Raw genomic sequence first — 19,113 nt, forward strand, 5'->3', positions numbered from 1 at the left:
TCAGCTTTTTTGACTTGTGGAAAGTTCAGTGGATCAGAAGGTGGTGTTAGCTGTGAATATAGAACAGGCTACTTGTTTATCAATTTTGTGTTTCTGTTTGTGCTGTTTTCACAGTGAGGATATTAAAGAGGCCACAGTTGTGTCTTTTACAGCATAAGACGGGCATTTTAAATGTGAAACTTCTTAATAGAAAAATCTCTATGTACAAATCTGAATTCTTCTAACAGTTAGAGGAAACTAATCAAAGCAACAAGTGCAAGATGTCCACTCCAGCAATTTAAAACTATAAAATGGGAAGAAAATAAAGAAATAACATGTAAATATGAACATCGGATTTCTGTAGTTTTTTTTAAATAATGGATTTTTATTCACCCTGTTTCAAACTGTCTGGGTCTGATGAATGCACACTCAAAAGTAAGTATTGTTCATGTGAATAAGGTTTTGCAGGATTAGTCCCTTTAGAAATCCTTCTTCACCACCCATTTGAACCAGTCAGATTTGTGACATCACAAAATGCCTTGGCAATGGATTCTGATGTCAAACACATCATTATGCTTTTACTATGGGATCAAGCAGCAGCTGTAGTTGCAAGCAAGTAACTTGTTAAACCCAAATATCTTGAGAAACAAAAATATGATTAGGAAACTTGGCTGTTATATTAACACTCTCTTTTTTTCAAGTTTGCCAGACTGAAAGAGTTGTTTTTCAATGAGTCCTGGAATAATTGACTTACACATTTTCCTTGCCATATTAACCCTTCACACTTCAACTATAAAACCTGTCATTAAAGTGGTGTGTCAGCAAGAAACTGCTAATAGTCTAACTCAATCCATGCCTCCCAAGGCTGGCAGAGTTTGAGAGCCTCACTCATGGGACACTTGGAGGATCTCCTGGGGAAGTTTCCTCCTGCAGCCCAATGTCCTCAAACCAGGACCTTTGCCCTTGCTATCTGGCAAAGGAGACTATGATGTTTCTGCTAGAAGTCATAACCTACTGAATAGGATAATCACAGGATGAGAGTGAGGAAGGAAGGGGGAAATACAGAAGCTAAAGGGAAGAGATTTGGCAGCATCTAAAAAGCCTATATTTTAAAATACATCTCCATCAGAAGAGCAAGGGCATTATAATAGAAAGTGCTTGCAAATTAAATTGCTTTGGTGTCCAAGTTATTTAACATGCATTTCAAACTGTTCATTAACAGCTACTCACCACTGAATGGATTGATCTTTCTTGCGATTCGTGAACAGATTGATTCTTTCAGGTCTCTCTTTTTAACACACTGAATGCCCAAATTCTGAAAACTAGAGCACATGTAACAAAGTAATTAAAAAACAACAACAACAACAACAAAAACTATTTCACTTAATCACTGGCACAGATATTCAAAAGCTGAATTCTAATCCTCCCTGTAAAGAATCAGATTGTACATCTTTTGTCAAAAATATATCTTAATAACAAATTGTGTAGGAAATACAGATGACAAAAGAGCTTTGGAAAAGATGGTTTTATATTTCCAAAATAAGGGTAATGATAAAAAGAAAAGAATTCTTACATAAAATAAAATAAAAACAGGGGAATATTTTTTCACATTAAAAAGAGTTATCACTGGAGTTTTAATATAGTAAACTAGCAATGCTAAAAATATATAGAGGACCAGTGTCTCAACTGGTGTAAACTGGCATAGCTACTTTGACGTCAGTGGAGCTACTTCAATTTACATCGGCTGAGAGCTGACCCAGTGTCTCACACCAGGAAATGCAAATCTGCAACAGTATTTTGAAGTTAATTTTTTATAAAGTTTGAAATCTCATCTAGTTATGGAAAAGTTCTAAAGAGCTACAGTTCCTCCTCATTTGCATATGACTACATCAAGTCAGCAAAGGAGGTGGGGGGAGTCCCCACAATTTGATTCTTTCCCACATGGAAAAACCATGACATCATCAAAGCAGGGTGGGGAAGTAGGAAGTAAGAATCTGAACACACTATAATATCACTAGAACACAGGAGGTCAGTTATGCCACCAGGTTCCACTGTGCCTCCAGAAGAACTGGCAATTCCCTTCCCTTGAAACCCCACAAAGACTCTTTACTTGAGACATGCCTGGAGACTTCCTGAGACACTCCCTGATCACGTAGCATCTGTCTCCCTCAACGATGGGCCAATATTGCCCTGCAAGTTCCTCAGTCCCATCCTGCTATCAGTGAATCCATTCCTTTCTACAGAAATCCAGTCATTTTCCTTCCCCTTCTCTTCCCCTACCCCCACCACACTCTAAGGCCATACTGCAGTTAGAGAACTAACTCACTAAAGGACTAATATAGGCCTCATTTAATAGAATCACAGGACTGGAAGGGACCTCGAGAGGTCATCTAGTCCAGTCCCCTGCACTCATGGCAGGACTAAGTATTATCTAGACCATCATGGACAGGTGTGTCTAACTGAACTGAATTCTGATTTTTAAAAAAATGCAGTGCTGTCTCATGATTTAATTAGATGACTTTGGTTCCATTTCTGGTTTCCAGTATTTAGGGTTTGCAGAGAATATTAGAATGCACTGCTATTGCTGTATCATTTTGTTGTGTAGGGACAACTTTTTTTAGACCTCGTCTACACTACAAATGCAATTGTTTTGAGGGAAACACAGATAGAATACAGTTGTTCCCCCAAACACAGTTAAAGCATGTTTCAGTGGTATGGATGGGATCTGGAACATGTCCCCAAATTATGATTTGACAGCCCAGCGCTTTCGAACAGTTTGGAGAGAGGGTTAAGGTACCCCCCATACTACAAAATAGGGGGACAACTATACTGGGGGACAAGTCTGTTGTAACCGGTTGTGTTTGTAATGCATACAGGGAGTTGGAGAAAGTAGGACGCCAACTCAGAAAGCAATCTAAGCACACAGCACTCTAGGCTCTGCCTGTTGTACTATCAGAGCACTGTAAATTATAGTTGTCAATTAAATACATATGAAAAATCAGCCTCTAACAAAAACATTATCTGCTACATAAAAACTGACTGCAATTATTCTACTGCTGTAGATTATTCATAACTATCAAGTACCAGTCATCTTGTGGGCCAAACTGGACTTTTAAACTAAAAGCTCCTTAACCAATGGGGTCTCAAAACTTACAAAGTCTGACCCTTTTCTAAAATATGCTTGAGTATCACTGTGAAAGTGACTGGCCAGTGACCATATCACTGACCCTGAGCAGAGGGCTGGAGCAGGAAAGAAAAACTGACTAGAATGCACAGCAAAATTAGGCAGCACCACTTCAGCACCAGCTGAGTGGCAAGGAGCAGGGAAAACAGAAGGGGGGGGGGAAGGAGCAAGAGGAAAATAAAGGGAGAGACATATTAAAACCAGTATATTATCAAAGCAGGGTAGTAAACATCTTAACACAGCGATAGTCACATGTGCACCAGTATAGTCACTCTTGGACAAATCCTGTCCCTGCCTGGATAGCTGCAGAAGGCCCTGTATATCCTAACATAGTGGATATACAGTGTAACAGATCACAGTCTGGATCCTGGTGTATTCGTTTTATTTTCTCACCAGTCTCCCCACTCTGCACAGTCTAGTTTGTAAACATTTTGTTTTCTCAAGAGCAATAATCAATTTCCAAAGTTTACAGACCATAAGGAGTGAACAGACACAGTTGTGAATTCTTCTATAGAGAAATGACCAAAGTCCATACCTTCTACAGTATGTCATGCTCTTACCTTTATCTTACACGGCATAGATATGTTTGTTAGCAACTCTGTTGCATGCAGCAGTTAACTGAGATGTTCGTAACACCCTAATGAGTAGCTATACCAGCATTAAATTGGAGCTGTGCCTACTTACACCAGGGCTGAATATGGTTCAAGTGGTGACTCCTTTGCTGCTGAGACTCCTCTACAGAGTCTCACAAGATACAGTTCTTAGCCCACTGCTCTTTTCCAACTACTGTCTCCCTTTCAATCATCTTTAAGCAGAGCTAGCCCATTTATGATGGTACATATCTTTCAACAAATTTAGGCCAAGATTTTCACAAGTGACTGGTGATTTGGGGGTGCCTAACAGGAGACACTTTGAAGAGGCCTGATTTTCAGAGGGTAGGTGGCTCAGTACTTTCTGAAAGAGGCCTGATTTTCAGAAGTCTCAGGGCCTTAATGTCCATGCTGAACAGACAGGGCCTCAGTATTTCGTCTTCTCTCCAAAATCATACACACACAATAATATATTTTAGAATGATCAAGGGCTGAGATAACCTTGCTGGGATCCTCTAATCCAGTGCCCCCAAACACCTGGCCTGCTTGATTTATCTATGGGCCTGCATGACATTTAGTGTTATAAGTGTTCATTTAAAAAATAAGGTGGTTGCAAAGGTAACGTTCCAAATGTGAATGCAGTGTTAATCAATGCAGAGTTGTCTTCCTGATCCTACAGAAAGCCTGAAACAATTATTTTGAAATTATTATTACTCTCCTAAACTCCATTAATTTCCTTGGAGTGTTGATTCTAATGATGACAAATTAAATGTCATCATTACCTATTTCACAGCTGATCATTTTAGTACATAGAGTGGGAAAGGGCTGGAAGTCAAGCCCCCAAGAGGTGGGCTTTAGGAGCTGCCTAATAGGAAATGCAGAGGAAAGAAAAGAGAAAAGAGAGAAATAGAGGCAGGAGGATGGGAAAGGAAGAGACTAAATAAGGTACTGAACAAATAGCACATTCCAAAGGCAAAAAAACAGTTCTGTTCAGAAATATTTTATAGGGTGCCAGGGATGATGTGTGTCTGTCAGGGATGGGTTAGAAGAATACACAGAGGGGAGAGAACTCCAGCTCTGGCAAGGAAATCATTCCAACTGTCCTTTCAGTCTGGTGGTGGGATTTTAACAAAGGTTTCCTGGTTGTCCCAAGAGCCTCTCCAGCACATCAGTAACATTTTTAGTTTAAAACTCAACACAAAACTGCTACTTACGATAGGACTCTGCGATCTCGTCCAAATTCTGCTTCATAGTAGCCATCCCTACAGTCTTTTCCAACCAGGTCATGAGGGTGCGGCTTGTAGGGCTCATTCTTTGTCACTAATGTAATCCTTACTTTCACTTTATCATCAAAGTTCAGAATCTGCAAAAATGTAAAGAGAAATGCACTTAAATTCTAAATCACATCTGTCTAAAAGATTGCATAATTTGGATAGTGGACAGGTGACACTGACAAGGTCCTATGGATAAGTGGGAATAACAGTTTGTCTTAATTGTTGCACTAGAAATGAAAACCCAACCATTGTCTCCTGAAAATTCAGAGGCTGTGTTTCATCAAATTACCATTCATTTCACACTGAAAGCCAGAGATGGAATAATTACAAATAAAAATATAGTGTATTTCAGCCATTTGTCTGACAAAATATAGATATCTGAAACGTCCAGAAAGAATTAGGTTTTTATTTGAAAAAATAAATCACATCATTAGCCAGCCTGGCTAAGTTACAAGAGGTTTGTAGTCAAGAAATTCACTGGTCATTGTCAAACTATTGATTTCTTTTACATTTTAATTCTTTCTACTCCATGCTGTTGTGAAAACAATGTCTCTCTAATCTCGACACAGAGAACTCTCCATAGGCCTGACTTAATGTCCCACTAAGTCAGTGGGCGTATTTACGTTGGATCAACGGACTTTCAATCAGGCTCTAGAAGCTAAATTTGCCCCTGTGCAGAGGGCCTAAAGTGCTGTGTAAGCTTCATGCAGACACTCTGCGTGGGGTGCATTTTGCCCTGATGTTACAAGGTATATTTTATTACCATGCCTGTAGCGAGGCGGTGTGGTTCCCCGCTGCCCCAGGGAGGCACGAGCCTCTCCAGACACCAAAGTGGGCGGAGCTAGTGAACCCGGCACCTGCCCCCAGAGGTCAAGGCGCAGGACAGGAAATATAAAAGCCCAACCCCAGAGCTCACTAGAGCCCCAGCCACCGGAGAAGCCAGACGCCTGTGGCCTAGCTCCCGGTCGGGAGACTCCTGCAATTGGTGACCGATTCGAGGACTGGCCAGACCAGCTGAGGCCTGATGCTGACCAGACCCCGGAGAAGCTGTTAAGCCTGCCTGTGGCAAGTTACCCAGAGGAGCTGCCAAGCCTACCGCTCACCGGGTACCCTGAGCAGCCTATGGTGCTTGATTCCTTGGAGGACACCGTCCAGACACAGGTACCTCAAGAGGGGGAGGTAGGAAGTAGCCCGGGGGCAGCCAACCCTAGTCTGGCTGCAGCACACCCAGAGCCCATATCAGTGTGTTGCGGCCAGGATCCCCGCTGACACAGCAACGGGTCTTCTGCCGCTGCTAGGGCCCCGGGCTGGGATGCAGTGGAGTGGGTGGGCCTGCATCCACCTGCCATCCTACGTGCGGGTGGCAGTCTCCCCCTCTCCCAGGCCCTTCGGAGCCAGGGCCTGGGCCTTCTGAACTTACTTGTTTGCTCAGCCCCTGTCTGAGGGCCTGAGCCATAGACTCCGTACTGCCCGCCCTGACCCAGGGCCTGGGCCTGCTGTTCTAAAACTGTTTGCTCAGCCCCCGCCTGAGGACCTGAGCCACTGACTCTTCGCTGACCCAGGGCTAGGGCCTCTTCTAAAACTGTTTGCTCAACCCCTGCCTAAGGGCCTGAGCCTCCCTCATTCCCTCCTCATTCATGCTCACACACTCTCTCTCTCTCTCATCTGGTTCATTTCTCTCAGCCTTCAGATATGTCACTGTCTCCTCTTACCCTAAGAATAATCCCTGACTCTCTAAGCCCCTGCCTGAGGGCCTGAGCCACTGACTCTCCACTGCCCCCGCCCTGAACCAGGGCCTGGGCCTGGGCCTGTGGAATATAACTGTTTGTTTGCCTCTATTGTTGCTGCGGTGTGAAACCCCACAGCCCGACTAGTTCCCCGACCCAACTGAACGGACGTAGCGAGGCAGTGTGGTTCTCCGCCGCCCGGGGGAGGGACGAGCCCTGGCTGAACCCTTCTAAAATACCTAATTTTCATTACAAATACATCCAATTCCGCATTCAGGAGCACACAGGGACTCCCACTGAAGGGCAAGATTCCGCTCTCACTGAAATCAATGGGAGTTTTTCCATTACTTCAATCGGAGTTGGATTAGGCCTATTAGTTGATCCAAAAATGGTAGGATCCCTTACACAGACGAGATTCCCATCTGTTGAAGCAACAGGAGATTTTTCCCAAATAGCGTACGCTGTACAGGACCTATAACTTTATCATTACAGCTTTGAGCCATACCTCCATTTTAAGAGAAAAGACCCTCTTGAGCTTTTGGCGAAATGTTCACACACTGTGCATGGAGATACAGAAAACCTCCCTCTCCCACTAGGTTTTTTAGGACAGTTGTGAACCTAACTCCCAGTGTGCTTCAGATACGTTCACCAAATTCTGCCTTCAGGCAGATAGCTCCCAATGAAGTCAGTGAGGGTTATGTGGGTGAATTTAAGGGCAGAGTTTGGCCTAAACTGATTGAAGTGTAACAGCTTGAAAACATATCTGGCAGATATGTCAAGGGGAGTACGTTAACTGTGATACTAGCTCTCCTCCTCCACTTCCCCTACCTCACAACAGTTCCATTCCTCTCTCAACCTTTTCTTCCTATACCCCTCCCCCCAACCCCCGGCCATCTCTGAGGATGAAGCATTCATTGTATTCTTTTTCTCCAACCTTTTGTCTGATCCTGGTCTCCATAATACTCTCAAACCTCCCCCATTCCCTCCTCATTCATGCTCTCTCTCTCTCTCATCTGGTTCTTTTCTCTCAGCCTTCAGATATGTCACTGTCTCCTCTTACCCTAAGAATAATCCCTGACTCTCTAAATACTTACCCTTTTCCCCCACCTCCTCTTCACACCTAAGCCCTTCAGCATCCAGTCAACTCTTGCTGCTTTGACTTCCTTCCCTGCTAACTCTCTCCTTTAATCTTGCAATCAGATTTTCACCTCTTCCATCCCACTGCTCTCACTAAACCCACGGGGTTCCTCTCTATTCTCACCCTCCTTGACCTTTCCACCTGTGGTGGCGGCTGGTTCTCTTTGCTGGTAGTCAGTTCCAAACTCCCACCCCTGGCGTTGGAGTGGAAATCCCACCTACAGCCTTTGGGGATGCACGAAATCACCCAGAAATCACTCCGACACTGCTATTGGTAACACACACAGCTTTGTCAGCAGCGGTCATCTTGAGCAGCCTATCATCCCCCCCCATGACACAATCAGGGCCTCTTTCCTTTCAGGCTCTGGCTGATCCTCAAATGCAGCACTGTGGAGGGTCACAGGGGCCACATGCTCAGGCCGCTCCCTGGACTCAGCCTGTGTCTCCCTGCAGCAGCACGTGCCCTCTCTAGCAGCACACACAGTCCCTTTCTCTTCTCCAATTGCAGGAGAGCCAGCAACTCACAGACAGGGTGGGATTTCCTGCCCGCTCTTTAATCAGTCAAAGAGTGGGGGAGGCTGGCACCTCCTGTTTGTTCATTCCCTTGCCAATCAGAGCTCCAGGGACAGGGTTCCATTTCATTGCACTGCTTCTGATCTGTGATGTGGAGCGGCATACTGCTGCTTTCAGCCCCATTGTCCACACATCATCCTTCTTAACTCTCGCTCATCTCCAGGGGCTTTTATGCAGCTGGCACACCACCACTCTCTCAGACAGCTCCTCCAATGTCTGCTTTAAAGGCTCCATCATCTCCCCTTTTTTCCTCTTCACTAGAATGCCACAAGATTCTGTCCTTGGGGGGGAGGGGGGGGGCTGGTGTGTGTGTGTGTGTGTGTGTGTGTGTGTGTGTGTGTGTGTGTGTGTGTGTACACACTGTATAGATATAACCCCTACGGGGTCTTAACCCCTCTCATGGTTTCAACTATTGATGACTCCCACATCTACCTCTCTCCTCCCCATGCCCTGATACAGTTCTTCCTGGATGTCCCACCATCAATTTAAACACAACACAATAAAACTGGAATTCATCTACCTCCCCAAGTCCTCCCCTCCCTTCTCCATCACAGCAGATATTTCCATGACCCTTCCCATATCCCAGGCTCACAAACTCACATTCCTTCATCCCACACATTCAGGCTGTTTCCAAATCCTACTGCTGTTTCCTTTACAACAGATCCAAAATCCATCCATTCCTTTTCATCTCTACTGCCCAAATCCTTGATCAAGGCCTGGACATGTCCTGCCTAGACTACTGTGAATCTCTTCTCTCCGAACTTCCTGACATCTACCTTATTCCCATTCAATCTATCTATAATGCAGCTACCAAATAATCTTCTGCTGCTCTGACCACATCACTCCCCTTTCTCAACTGCTTTATTGACTGCATCCCTTTCCACCTCAACTTCAGACTCCTCATTGGGGTTTTCCAGGCTCTGTACAGCTCTACCTCCGAATCACTGGTTATATGTATCTATCTATTTGATCCCCACATTCCCCCAAATTCACCTCACCCCAGGCTCCCTTTGTTCCCATCTGCAACAAGCACTTCCGTGCCTTCTCCCATGCTACACCCTGCAGCTGGGATACCCTTCCTAAATTCTGTACCCCAGACAACCTCCTTCAAAGCCCTCTTCAGAACCTGCAATCAGTCCTCTAGTTAACTCCCCCTCAATTGTTAAAAAACATAGTTATGCAAGTACCAAGAACAAACAAAAAGCTAAGAACAAACCTGATCCATCCTGAACAACCCAAGCCACCAAGTAAGCATACTCTGTGAACCTTCCTTCCATCACCCTGGTTTGTTACCTTCCTCTGCAGCTTGTCTGACTGCTGTCAATTTAGACTGTAAGCTTTGCAGAGTAGGAACCAAGAGCCTTATTCTCCACTCTGTTATGTTAGTTGTTGTAACTTCATCAGCTTCAGTGAAGTTATGATCGAGAAAGAAAAACAAAAAAGCAGTATTACAGAATGGAGAATCAGGGCCCTTATTTACTGTGTAAAGTCCCAGGCACACCTGCAACATGGTGCAATGTAAAAAATAATTATGGATAACAGTATTACCTCTACAGAGGGATATGTCTTATTGCTGTCGGTACTACGTTCTCCTGGAATGCTGCCTGCTGATCGTCCTTCACATTTGTACCTGAAACGCATGCCTCTCTGCCTGGGTTGCTCGAATATTTCAACGCAGGGTTCAGACCCACCTTTAGGAAAATGAAAATGTTTAAGGTTACAACACAATACAGCGTAAAAAGCAAAAGGAAGGATGGCTTTATGGTTAAAGCACTGGACCAGGATCTAGGTTCTACTCCTGGATCTTCTACAGATTTCTTGTGTGACCTTGGGTAAATCATTTAGTTTATCTGTGCCTCAGTTCCCACTCTGTGAAATGGGGGTGATGATAAATCCTTTCTCCCACTCATCTGTCTTATATATTTAGACTGGCAGTTCCTCATGGCAGGGTCTGTCTCTTACTGTGGGCTTGTCTACATTGCCGGCAGGATCGACGGGCAGCAACTGATCCAGTGGGGGTCGATGTATCGTGTCTAGTCTAGACGCAATAAATTGACTGCTGAGCACTCTCCCATCGACTCCAGTACTCCACCAGAGTGAGAGGCGCAGGCGGAGTTGACGGGGGAGCGTCAGCCGTCAATTTACCACAGTGAAGACACTACGGTAAGTAGATCTAAGTACATCGACTTCAGCTATGCTGAAGTTGCGTAACATAGATCAATCCCCCCCTCTAGTGTAGACCAGGCCTGTGTATATGAACACAGTGGGAGCCCCAGAGGAGGAGACTTCTAGGCACTGCTGTAATATAAATAATCATTAGTAGGGTTCCCTCCCCATGGAGCTCAGTTTCTCTTAGATAGTGGTGAGGGCTTGTCTGCTGAAAAATTATTTCATAATGTCAAAATGAATAGATCATTAGTCCAAGGGAATGGCTGAAATTTTTAATTATAGTACATTTTTCTGAATGCAAGTCCCCTCAAAATGAAGGTGTTTCCTCTGAATCGATTGATTTAGCTCCTACTGCAGTGAAGCAATAAATTCTATGCAAATTAGGCAAAATCCCCTAATGCTTTCAGTTTCTTTACTGTGTTCCCAGACATTGCATTGCTATACTTTGAGCTGTCCACTTCCCACAGGAGCCAGCATGAGCAGCAAGGGGTCTCACAAGATTTTAGTAAAGGCTATTGGTAAGCTGTCAAAGGGCCCAATGTGTGAGAAGGCAACTTTCAGGGAATGGGTGTTAGGAGATGGTGGGGCTGACATTAATTAAGGCTTTGGAAAGATCCTGACTTAGCAGGAGTCTACATACTTTTTTCAGGGTGACATTCACCCTCTGCAGAGGGCCAGGACAAGGCCTGGGCCCCACTTCAGTCTAAATACAGTTAATTCCACCCTGACTCACAGCACCGAAAATGCTAACCAGTCAAGCAGTGACATAACAGTCTAGTGGTATGTGAGCAGCAAATACTGGAGAAGCAAAAATGAATAAATAAAAGGTTTAGTTTAGAAACTGAATTATTTTAGTTGGTACACACACGGTCAAATTCTGCACCTCATGCTCATATAACAACATCCTACACAGGCAAGCTGGATGCGCATTACAAAGAAGCAGGAATGGTAATAAGGCACAGTTAAATACATTTGGGATCAAAGATCCTATGGCATGTCAGCAAAACAATGTTGGAACTTCAATTGTTGTACCCAAAGTAGACATTAAAGAGATAGAAGATCCTCTCATTCCTTCCCACATATATTTTGGACAGTTCTATAGGAGTTTTTGGGGAGAGATACACCTCAGTATTAAAACCTTTTGTTGCTGCCAAAATGGCTTATATTGGGACTCACCAACCCAAAGCTTGCATGTACTAGTTCACAAGAATGTCATTTCCTACTAGATTTGTTGGGCCCAAAAAGTCTTTTATTGCAGTACTATAAATCATTTAGCTTACTCCACTTTCCTGTTCTAGGAGTTAAGTGACACAACAGCTCTTGAAAGAACGTGTAAGAGAAAAGAAGAACTCCATCTGTGTGACAGCATATTGACCTTTACTTCTATATTGATAGATAGCTATGGAATGGTGATGTGCATGGAAGTTCTGTTGCTGGCTGAGGGGGGAACAGTCTTTAAATCAAGCTGGATGTCTTTCTAAAAGATATGCTATAGCTCAACCAGCAGCTATGGGCTTGATGCAAGAACCACTGCTGAGGTGCTTTGGCCTGTATTATGTAAAATGTCAACTAGACGATTATAATGGTCCCTTCTGGCCTTAAAATTTATTAATCTATGAACAAGGCTGGAGACAATTTGGATGTTTCTAAAGTGGGGAAAGGTACCAAAAAGTTTCACAATAATCTGAACATTCATATCTGTGTAACCCCATCAGCTGAACCAAAGAGAATTTTGTCTCGTGTCTCTAGTTTCCAAGATTCCACTATTTCATATTTTGTTGCCGAATCCTTTTGGAATGACAGAATGAGCCTTAACATTGTTTTTAGCCAACTGCTCATAAAATGGAAGTAACCAAATATGCCACTTTCCAGCCAGTGAATGTCCAGGTCAACATCTGACAACTTTAGAAATGACATCAGAAAATGACCTGACATATTCAATATATGCTGGCCATCACCCTGGCTCCTGTTCTTTTAAAAGGACTGTCCCTTTCCTAAGCTCTGCCCCTTCTTGAGGTATGCTTTTGCACATGCTGTCTTCTGGACAGAATAAGCATGACTAGCCAGAGAAGAATAAATCATAGAAACAGAGATGGTAAAACAAAACAAAAACCCACAAAAGCAACACAGGAGTGACTTCAATGGGAGATCAGGTTTCTTAGCACATAAATTGTGTGCAAATGTCTCTCACACACTCAAAACTACTTATACTTGTCTCACAAGCATAGTCCAGTGGTTGGGGCACCATAAAGGGAGTCAGGAGGCTCTACCAATGATCAGCTCTATCACCTTGGGCATTATCACTTAATCTCTCCTGTGCTTTGATTTCCTCATCTATAAACAGAGATAAAGATACACACTTTTGTGGAGCACTTTAGGATCTATAGATAGAAGTTGCTATACATGTGCTAAGCATTATTATTAAAATAAAGAAATGAGTATCTATCTAGGGAATTATAAAGTGCCTAATCATCATGTTACTTAGGAGATACAGATATACACGTATGTGCGTGCAAATATACGTAGATATGCCCACAACCCCACCCACCCATGTCACCTGTCAAAGCCATATAGAGTCTTGTCAGTTATGACTGTTTTATAGCAATTGCTTCAAGGACTTTAATATCTCTACTTTAACCTATAATTTTACCTTCAATATACACGTCTAAAGGGTTAGTGTCTCACCCACTGATTATATCAACTGCATTTTAAAAGTCAGGCCTCAATTGTCTTTATGCAGATTTAATTTGTGGTTGAAATAAAGGTTACTTAAGTCACCCCCACTGCTTAACAGTAGGCGTGTGCTTGTGGGAAAGCAAAACCCAATGACGCAGTAACCTCCAGAGATTAGAAATTAAACTTAATTTTAATTTGATTTTCTTTCTTGAAGAACCAAATTATCATCTACAGCTTTACTAAACCAGGCACCAGTAGACAAGAAACACAAAAGGGTTTGTGTGAACCAAGGATCATGGAGACATAGAATCATCACTCTTTGTAGTAATACTAGACATCCATTTCTTGTTCCCATTTTCTGTAAATTAATGTGCTCTTGCCAAAGCAACACAGCTAAGACTATTTCACAATCCCCACTCACACAGACAAAGGGCCTCCACACAGGAGCATGTACTTTTTAGAGTAGAAGAAATATAAACTACATCAAAAGCGGACATTCTTGCAATGGCAACGAAGACTAATTCTGGAAGAGTAATATGCTGCTTAATTACCTTTAGTTAACTACTGAGACATGAAACTGAAATGGAAGAATCTTACAAATCCATATTAAAGGAAGTACTAATAGTTTTATTTGTACTTATGTTTATTGGCCGTAGGATTATTGTGCTCTGTATCCCAGCATGCCTATTTCTCTTTTTGTTATGATACTGCATTTGTATTTGCATGATTGCACTGAAAACTGCAATACATAATTTAAAAGAAAATGAGAGGTAAATTCGCAATGACATGAGTGGTAGAAACTAGTGAAACCATCAATGACAACCTGAGTACAGCAAGGAATGAAAATTACACTGATTCAAGATCTGGGACTTGATTCTATATCAGTGACAAAAAAAGCATATCTAAACCGAGAAAGCACAGACAGTTTAAAGTTAGATACACCACCAGCCATCAGAATTAAAACTAAAAGATGGAAGCAAATACTGATTTCCCTGTCTACCATTAGGAAGCAGGTTCTTTACCATGACTGCCAAAGAGCTGATGCAAAACTGCAGCTGTGACTGCAAAGGGCTTTCAAGGATTGGATGCTCTGCCTTTGACTAGAATACCTAATGCCCAAGAACGTGCAATGGAAACACGGAAGGAGAAATATGTGCAAAGCATTTGTCTTGAAGTGAGGATTTATATTTGCAAGTGGAATTCCTGAATTATCTGGAGAAGTCTGGTTGGACCTCAGTGATGAGTTCAGGGAAAGGTGAAGAACGAAGGGAAGTTGGCTGCAACATACCATGCATCTTTCAATGCACTGCAGGAAAAACAACTGGATCATGGAATCAAATGTTGCCTCCAACTAACAGAGCCACAGATTCCTCTGCACAGAGGGCACAGGCTGTGTGAAGAGTCAATGCCATGAGACTGCAATTCTGGCATTCAACTGGGGAGTGTTCTATCGACACACACTCTGATGCAGTATCTGAAGCGTGTGAATGAGGTGGAGGCGGGGCACAGAGTGGTGGGAGTTTGACTATCAACAATGCAAAGTCACTACACAAAATCCCAATGCAGTGGGGTACATTAGGTATGGACATTATGGCAGCACCGCTGGGAAAATTCTGCCCCTCCAACTATGTGTAGATACCCTGTTCGGAATCTGTGGACCAGGTGCCCCAACCTGCATACCCAAAAATCAGTGGGCACTTCTGAAAAATTAGGCCTTAAATATTAAGCATTTGCCACCCCCTATAGCAGGCCAGGGAGGAGTACTGGTCACAGATCTACTATAAAATATTCTGATTCAACCTAAAACAAGTGCAAATACATTCTTAATTCAGAACGAGCAACCCTCTACCCAAGCATTCATGAACTGTGCACCTTCTAAACAGAGGTAGTTTAGAGGCACAACTGCTTCATGTACTACTTCTTTCTTGTCACGTGACATTACAGAATAGTAACTAGAAGAGAAGCTTATAAATACTAGGAAGTTAAGAACTTCCCCTGCTGAAAAATTCCTTCACCAATTACTAATAAGTTGAAAATATATTAGTCGCTGATAACAGAGATAGATATCTACTGTTTCAGCTTATCTGCTCTAAAATACAATATAATTTTTTTTAAATTATGTGTGAATTCAATAATTTGATTTATCTGATTAAGAGCCAGTATTTAGATGAGCAGATCAAACACGTACACTGGCAATGGTTGGCTGAGCAGACATTCACATATCATATATAGGTTTGGGAACACTTTTCGTCCCAGCAACCACTCTAATTAATGCAACCAGTTCTAAAATTAAAAATTTTAAATCCCCATGAAAGATTCCGGAGAACAAACTTTTGAAAGGCTGTGGAATGCAAGTGCTTCATTGAGACCAAGAGAAACTAAATTACAACTTTGGATTCCTTGGCTACCAAATCTGTGATCACTTTCTGTGGTATTGTCTCTCATTTTCATACTAATTTATTTTGGCCATGACCTGTTCTGATGTGAACTGGATTAAGTTGAGCACTAAGCTGACATTAGCCAACTGGTGTCTTCCCCAGATCTGAGACTTATACTGTAAATTTAGCCTCTATATTTGAACAATGATTCATTTTTCTTTTAGATTTCAATGAGCCATTTTGAAAGTTATCAGAATCTTTTTAACATTTTGTTAAACTAATTCAAATGTTATGTTTGTTCACTAACTCGTTCCTTATGGCCACCTAAGGGGTACTTGGACAAGGATTTAATATTGCTTCTAAAAATCACAAATGTCACCTTTTTAGCAATACAGTCTTAAGTGGCAGAATAAGAAAAATAGGCCAAGATTTTCAGATGTGACAGTGATTTGGGGAGGGAGGCACTCAATTTTTAGGTGCTCCACTTGAGACAATTTATAGGAACTGTACACCTAACCTCCACTGAAACTCAGGTCCCTTTAAGGTGGACACCTAAACATTTAAGCAGCCAAAAATCACTAGTAAATTTTGACAACCTATTCATGTGCAATATATATTGGTCCTCATATATCACTGCACACATGCATTAGCCAGGACACACCACTTAAACAACTGGGGCTTTTCATGTCACATTAACCTTTGCAATTGGGAGATTTTCTATTATGAGAGGCAAGTTCTGGGTAATTGCTTTAAAGTGCAGCTTTCTATCCTTGACCCTCAGATTGCCACAAGCCATGAGGATCAGAGGCAGCAACTGTCCCATATGGCAGCCATTTTTAAAATGTAAATGCTTTGTTACATTCCTTTCAAGGGGTAAAATGACATACCCATCCTCACAGCAGGAATAAATCCCATTCCCAGCTATGACAGCTGAGAAAGAGCCTGGGCTCCTAGCAGCTTGCAAAGCAGGCAGTCTCTTGGCTGCCCTAATAAGAAAGGGGAGACTCTCCTCCAAAGCTCCCTGCAGCTGGCAGGCATTTACTCTCCTCCTTCCCCCCTGCTCCCCCTCAAAAAAATCTGCTTTATTAATGGGAAGATAAGGCAGGATAGGAACCAGTGCCTTCCTCCCAGATGTTAAGCATCAAAGGTGGGAAGAAACAGTGGCTCCCAGGAGGGGCTTCATACAAACAAAACAGCCAAATGTTTGTGAAAAGGGGGCTAGTGCCCAGCATCCCTATCCCAGATGTGAGCAGATGTCAGAGCTGCGGATGGAGCTCATTTCTGCATAAGGGGCACATTCCCCCAATATGCCCTAACCCGGCCCCAACCCCCATGCCACTACATTTGTTTTTTTGTTAAAGGATGTCCATGTTGGTCAAATAACCAGCCTTGCCTCTCCCACCTTCTACCAAGTGAGAGTCGAGGGGAAAGCGAATGCAACTGTCCTTTAAACAATATGGCTATTATATTTCCCTATATAAGTCACCTGCAAACAAAATGGAACATTGGGGCCACATTTTCAAATGTGAGTGTTCACAATTAGACACCTAAACACCTATTTTAGGCATCTTAACAGGGATTTTGGGGCCAACTCAGATATTTAATTGCTTGAATCCAGATTTAGGTGCCTAACTTAAGGTACCCAAGTCTGAAAATAGAACAGGAGTACTTGTGGCACCTTAGAGACTAACAAATTTATTAGAGCATAAGCTTTCGTGGGCTACAACCCACTTCTTCGGATGCATATTGAGGCACTCAATATGCTTATGCTCTAATAAATTTGTTAGTCTCTAAGGTGCCACAAGTACTCCTGTTCTTTTGATACAGACTAACACGGCTGCTACTCTGAAGTCTGAAAATGTGGTCCCATCTGTGTCAAGGAAATTACCTGGCTCTCTCTCTATATATACACATATATATATAAATAAAATTTATATACAATTTATTGTTTAAATAAACTGATTATTTAATTTTGTTCCTCTACCACAGAAAATCTCACATGGTGTAAAGTTTGTGACAAGCTCTCAACTAAAAGCTTCATTTAAGTTAGTTATGAGGAAGCTCCTCCCCATTACTTTAGGCAGTCTACAGTCTCTCTGCCTTAATATATTATGACCATTTGTTAATAACCACTGCCTCAGGAAAGGTAGTCACTTCCTGCTGCAAAAACACACTGACAGACAGGCACATTTCTATGTATATTTTACACTTGTTCAATATTATTCTCTTTGATTTCCTAATGATTTATCCTGGAAGGAGGAATTTAAAATGTTGGGGACACAACTATACTGAAGTCAACAGAACTGCTGCCATTTATACCCAGATGAATTTGGTTAAATTCTATCAACACTCTCACAAAAAGCCACACGCTCGAAATTTGCAGGTCATGTGAATAGACTTCCTCATCGACCAGCTCTCACACTGCTACTTCCCTTCATCAACAACAACAAAAATTAATTCTTTCCTTCCCCACCTCACCTCACCTCTTCCTGTGTGTCACACTAAAGTCAGATTCTCACAAGAGCTTTGATGGAGCTATCTTTAGTTAGCTTGCACACACAGTAGTCCCTGAGTGAACAGCCATCTCAGTCAACAGACTCAGAAATCTGCCATTGGGCGAGGTCAAATAATGCCAGTCAAGCCTCTGGCCCCAGCTGGTGTCTTCTCAACGGCATGAATGGAAGGCAGGTGCCTTCTGCCAAGCCCAGAGCCCTGCCCAGGCTGGGTGAGAAGGACACGCCAGCCCAGCTCACTCCCAGTTTTATAGAAGTTAGACATGTAGTCACATGCTGAAAGTGTTCTTTAGTTGCAGGCAGCCCTAGACAACCTAGTGTCTCTCCCCCCTTCCCATCCCTTCCCTCCAGGGTTTCAGAGGTTTTTAAACGCGTAAAGCAGAGAGAGGGGTTGCAGCCAGCACTGCAAGCCCGACCTCTGTATCACGACAGCTCACCACACTGCAAGGGGCAGGGCAGCCCATCTCGGGCTCAGGGCAGCCGGCCCCACGCAGCGAGCGCAAGGCGCCCGGGGCAGGGTTCCGCGCGATGGAGACCGCCCGGCGGCGAGGCGGCGCACCGGGGACACTTACCAGCCATGGTGCCCGCTACACACACGCGCGCTCTCAGCCCGGGACTCGCGGCGGCGGCAGCAGCTGCTCCGCGCCGTCCTGCTGCTCCGGCTCAGCTGTTCTCGGCCCTACTTCGGCCGCTCCTCCCCGCGGCTGGGAATTTCCCGCTGGGGTGACGTCGTAGCGCCAAGAGGCCGGTTCCCCCACACGCCTGCTGCGGCCGCAGTGCTGTGAGCCGGGGAGGGAGGGGTCTGATCTCGACGGGGATACTCCTACAATAGCAGCAATCTCTCCCCTCCCCCTGCGTGCTACCGAGCCGTATCGCAGTGCACACACACCCCCGCACAGCAACAGGCTGGCTG

The 19,113-nt window shown here is 43.5% G+C and overlaps 1 protein-coding gene across 1 annotated transcript in view; it reads right to left on the bottom strand.

Moving 5' to 3' along the window:
• REL (REL proto-oncogene, NF-kB subunit) overlaps positions 1–18,838 on the bottom strand; it is a 41,109-nt gene extending 22,271 nt beyond the window's left edge. The window contains exons 1-4 of the mRNA XM_024211048.3: positions 18,773–18,838; positions 10,013–10,155; positions 4,968–5,116; positions 1,210–1,301 (exon numbers count right to left, since the gene is read on the bottom strand). Of these exons, the coding sequence (XP_024066816.2) occupies positions 1,210–1,301; positions 4,968–5,116; positions 10,013–10,155; positions 18,773–18,779 (391 nt within the window). The 5' untranslated portion in view covers positions 18,780–18,838. The remainder of the gene's footprint in view (positions 1–1,209; positions 1,302–4,967; positions 5,117–10,012; positions 10,156–18,772) is intronic.
• Between the last annotated feature and the right edge of the window lie 275 nt (positions 18,839–19,113).

This window comes from Terrapene carolina, unplaced genomic scaffold, assembly GCF_002925995.2.
Source record: "Terrapene carolina triunguis isolate 2854851 unplaced genomic scaffold, T_m_triunguis-2.0 Scaffold132, whole genome shotgun sequence".
Lineage (NCBI taxonomy): Eukaryota > Metazoa > Chordata > Testudines > Emydidae > Terrapene > Terrapene triunguis.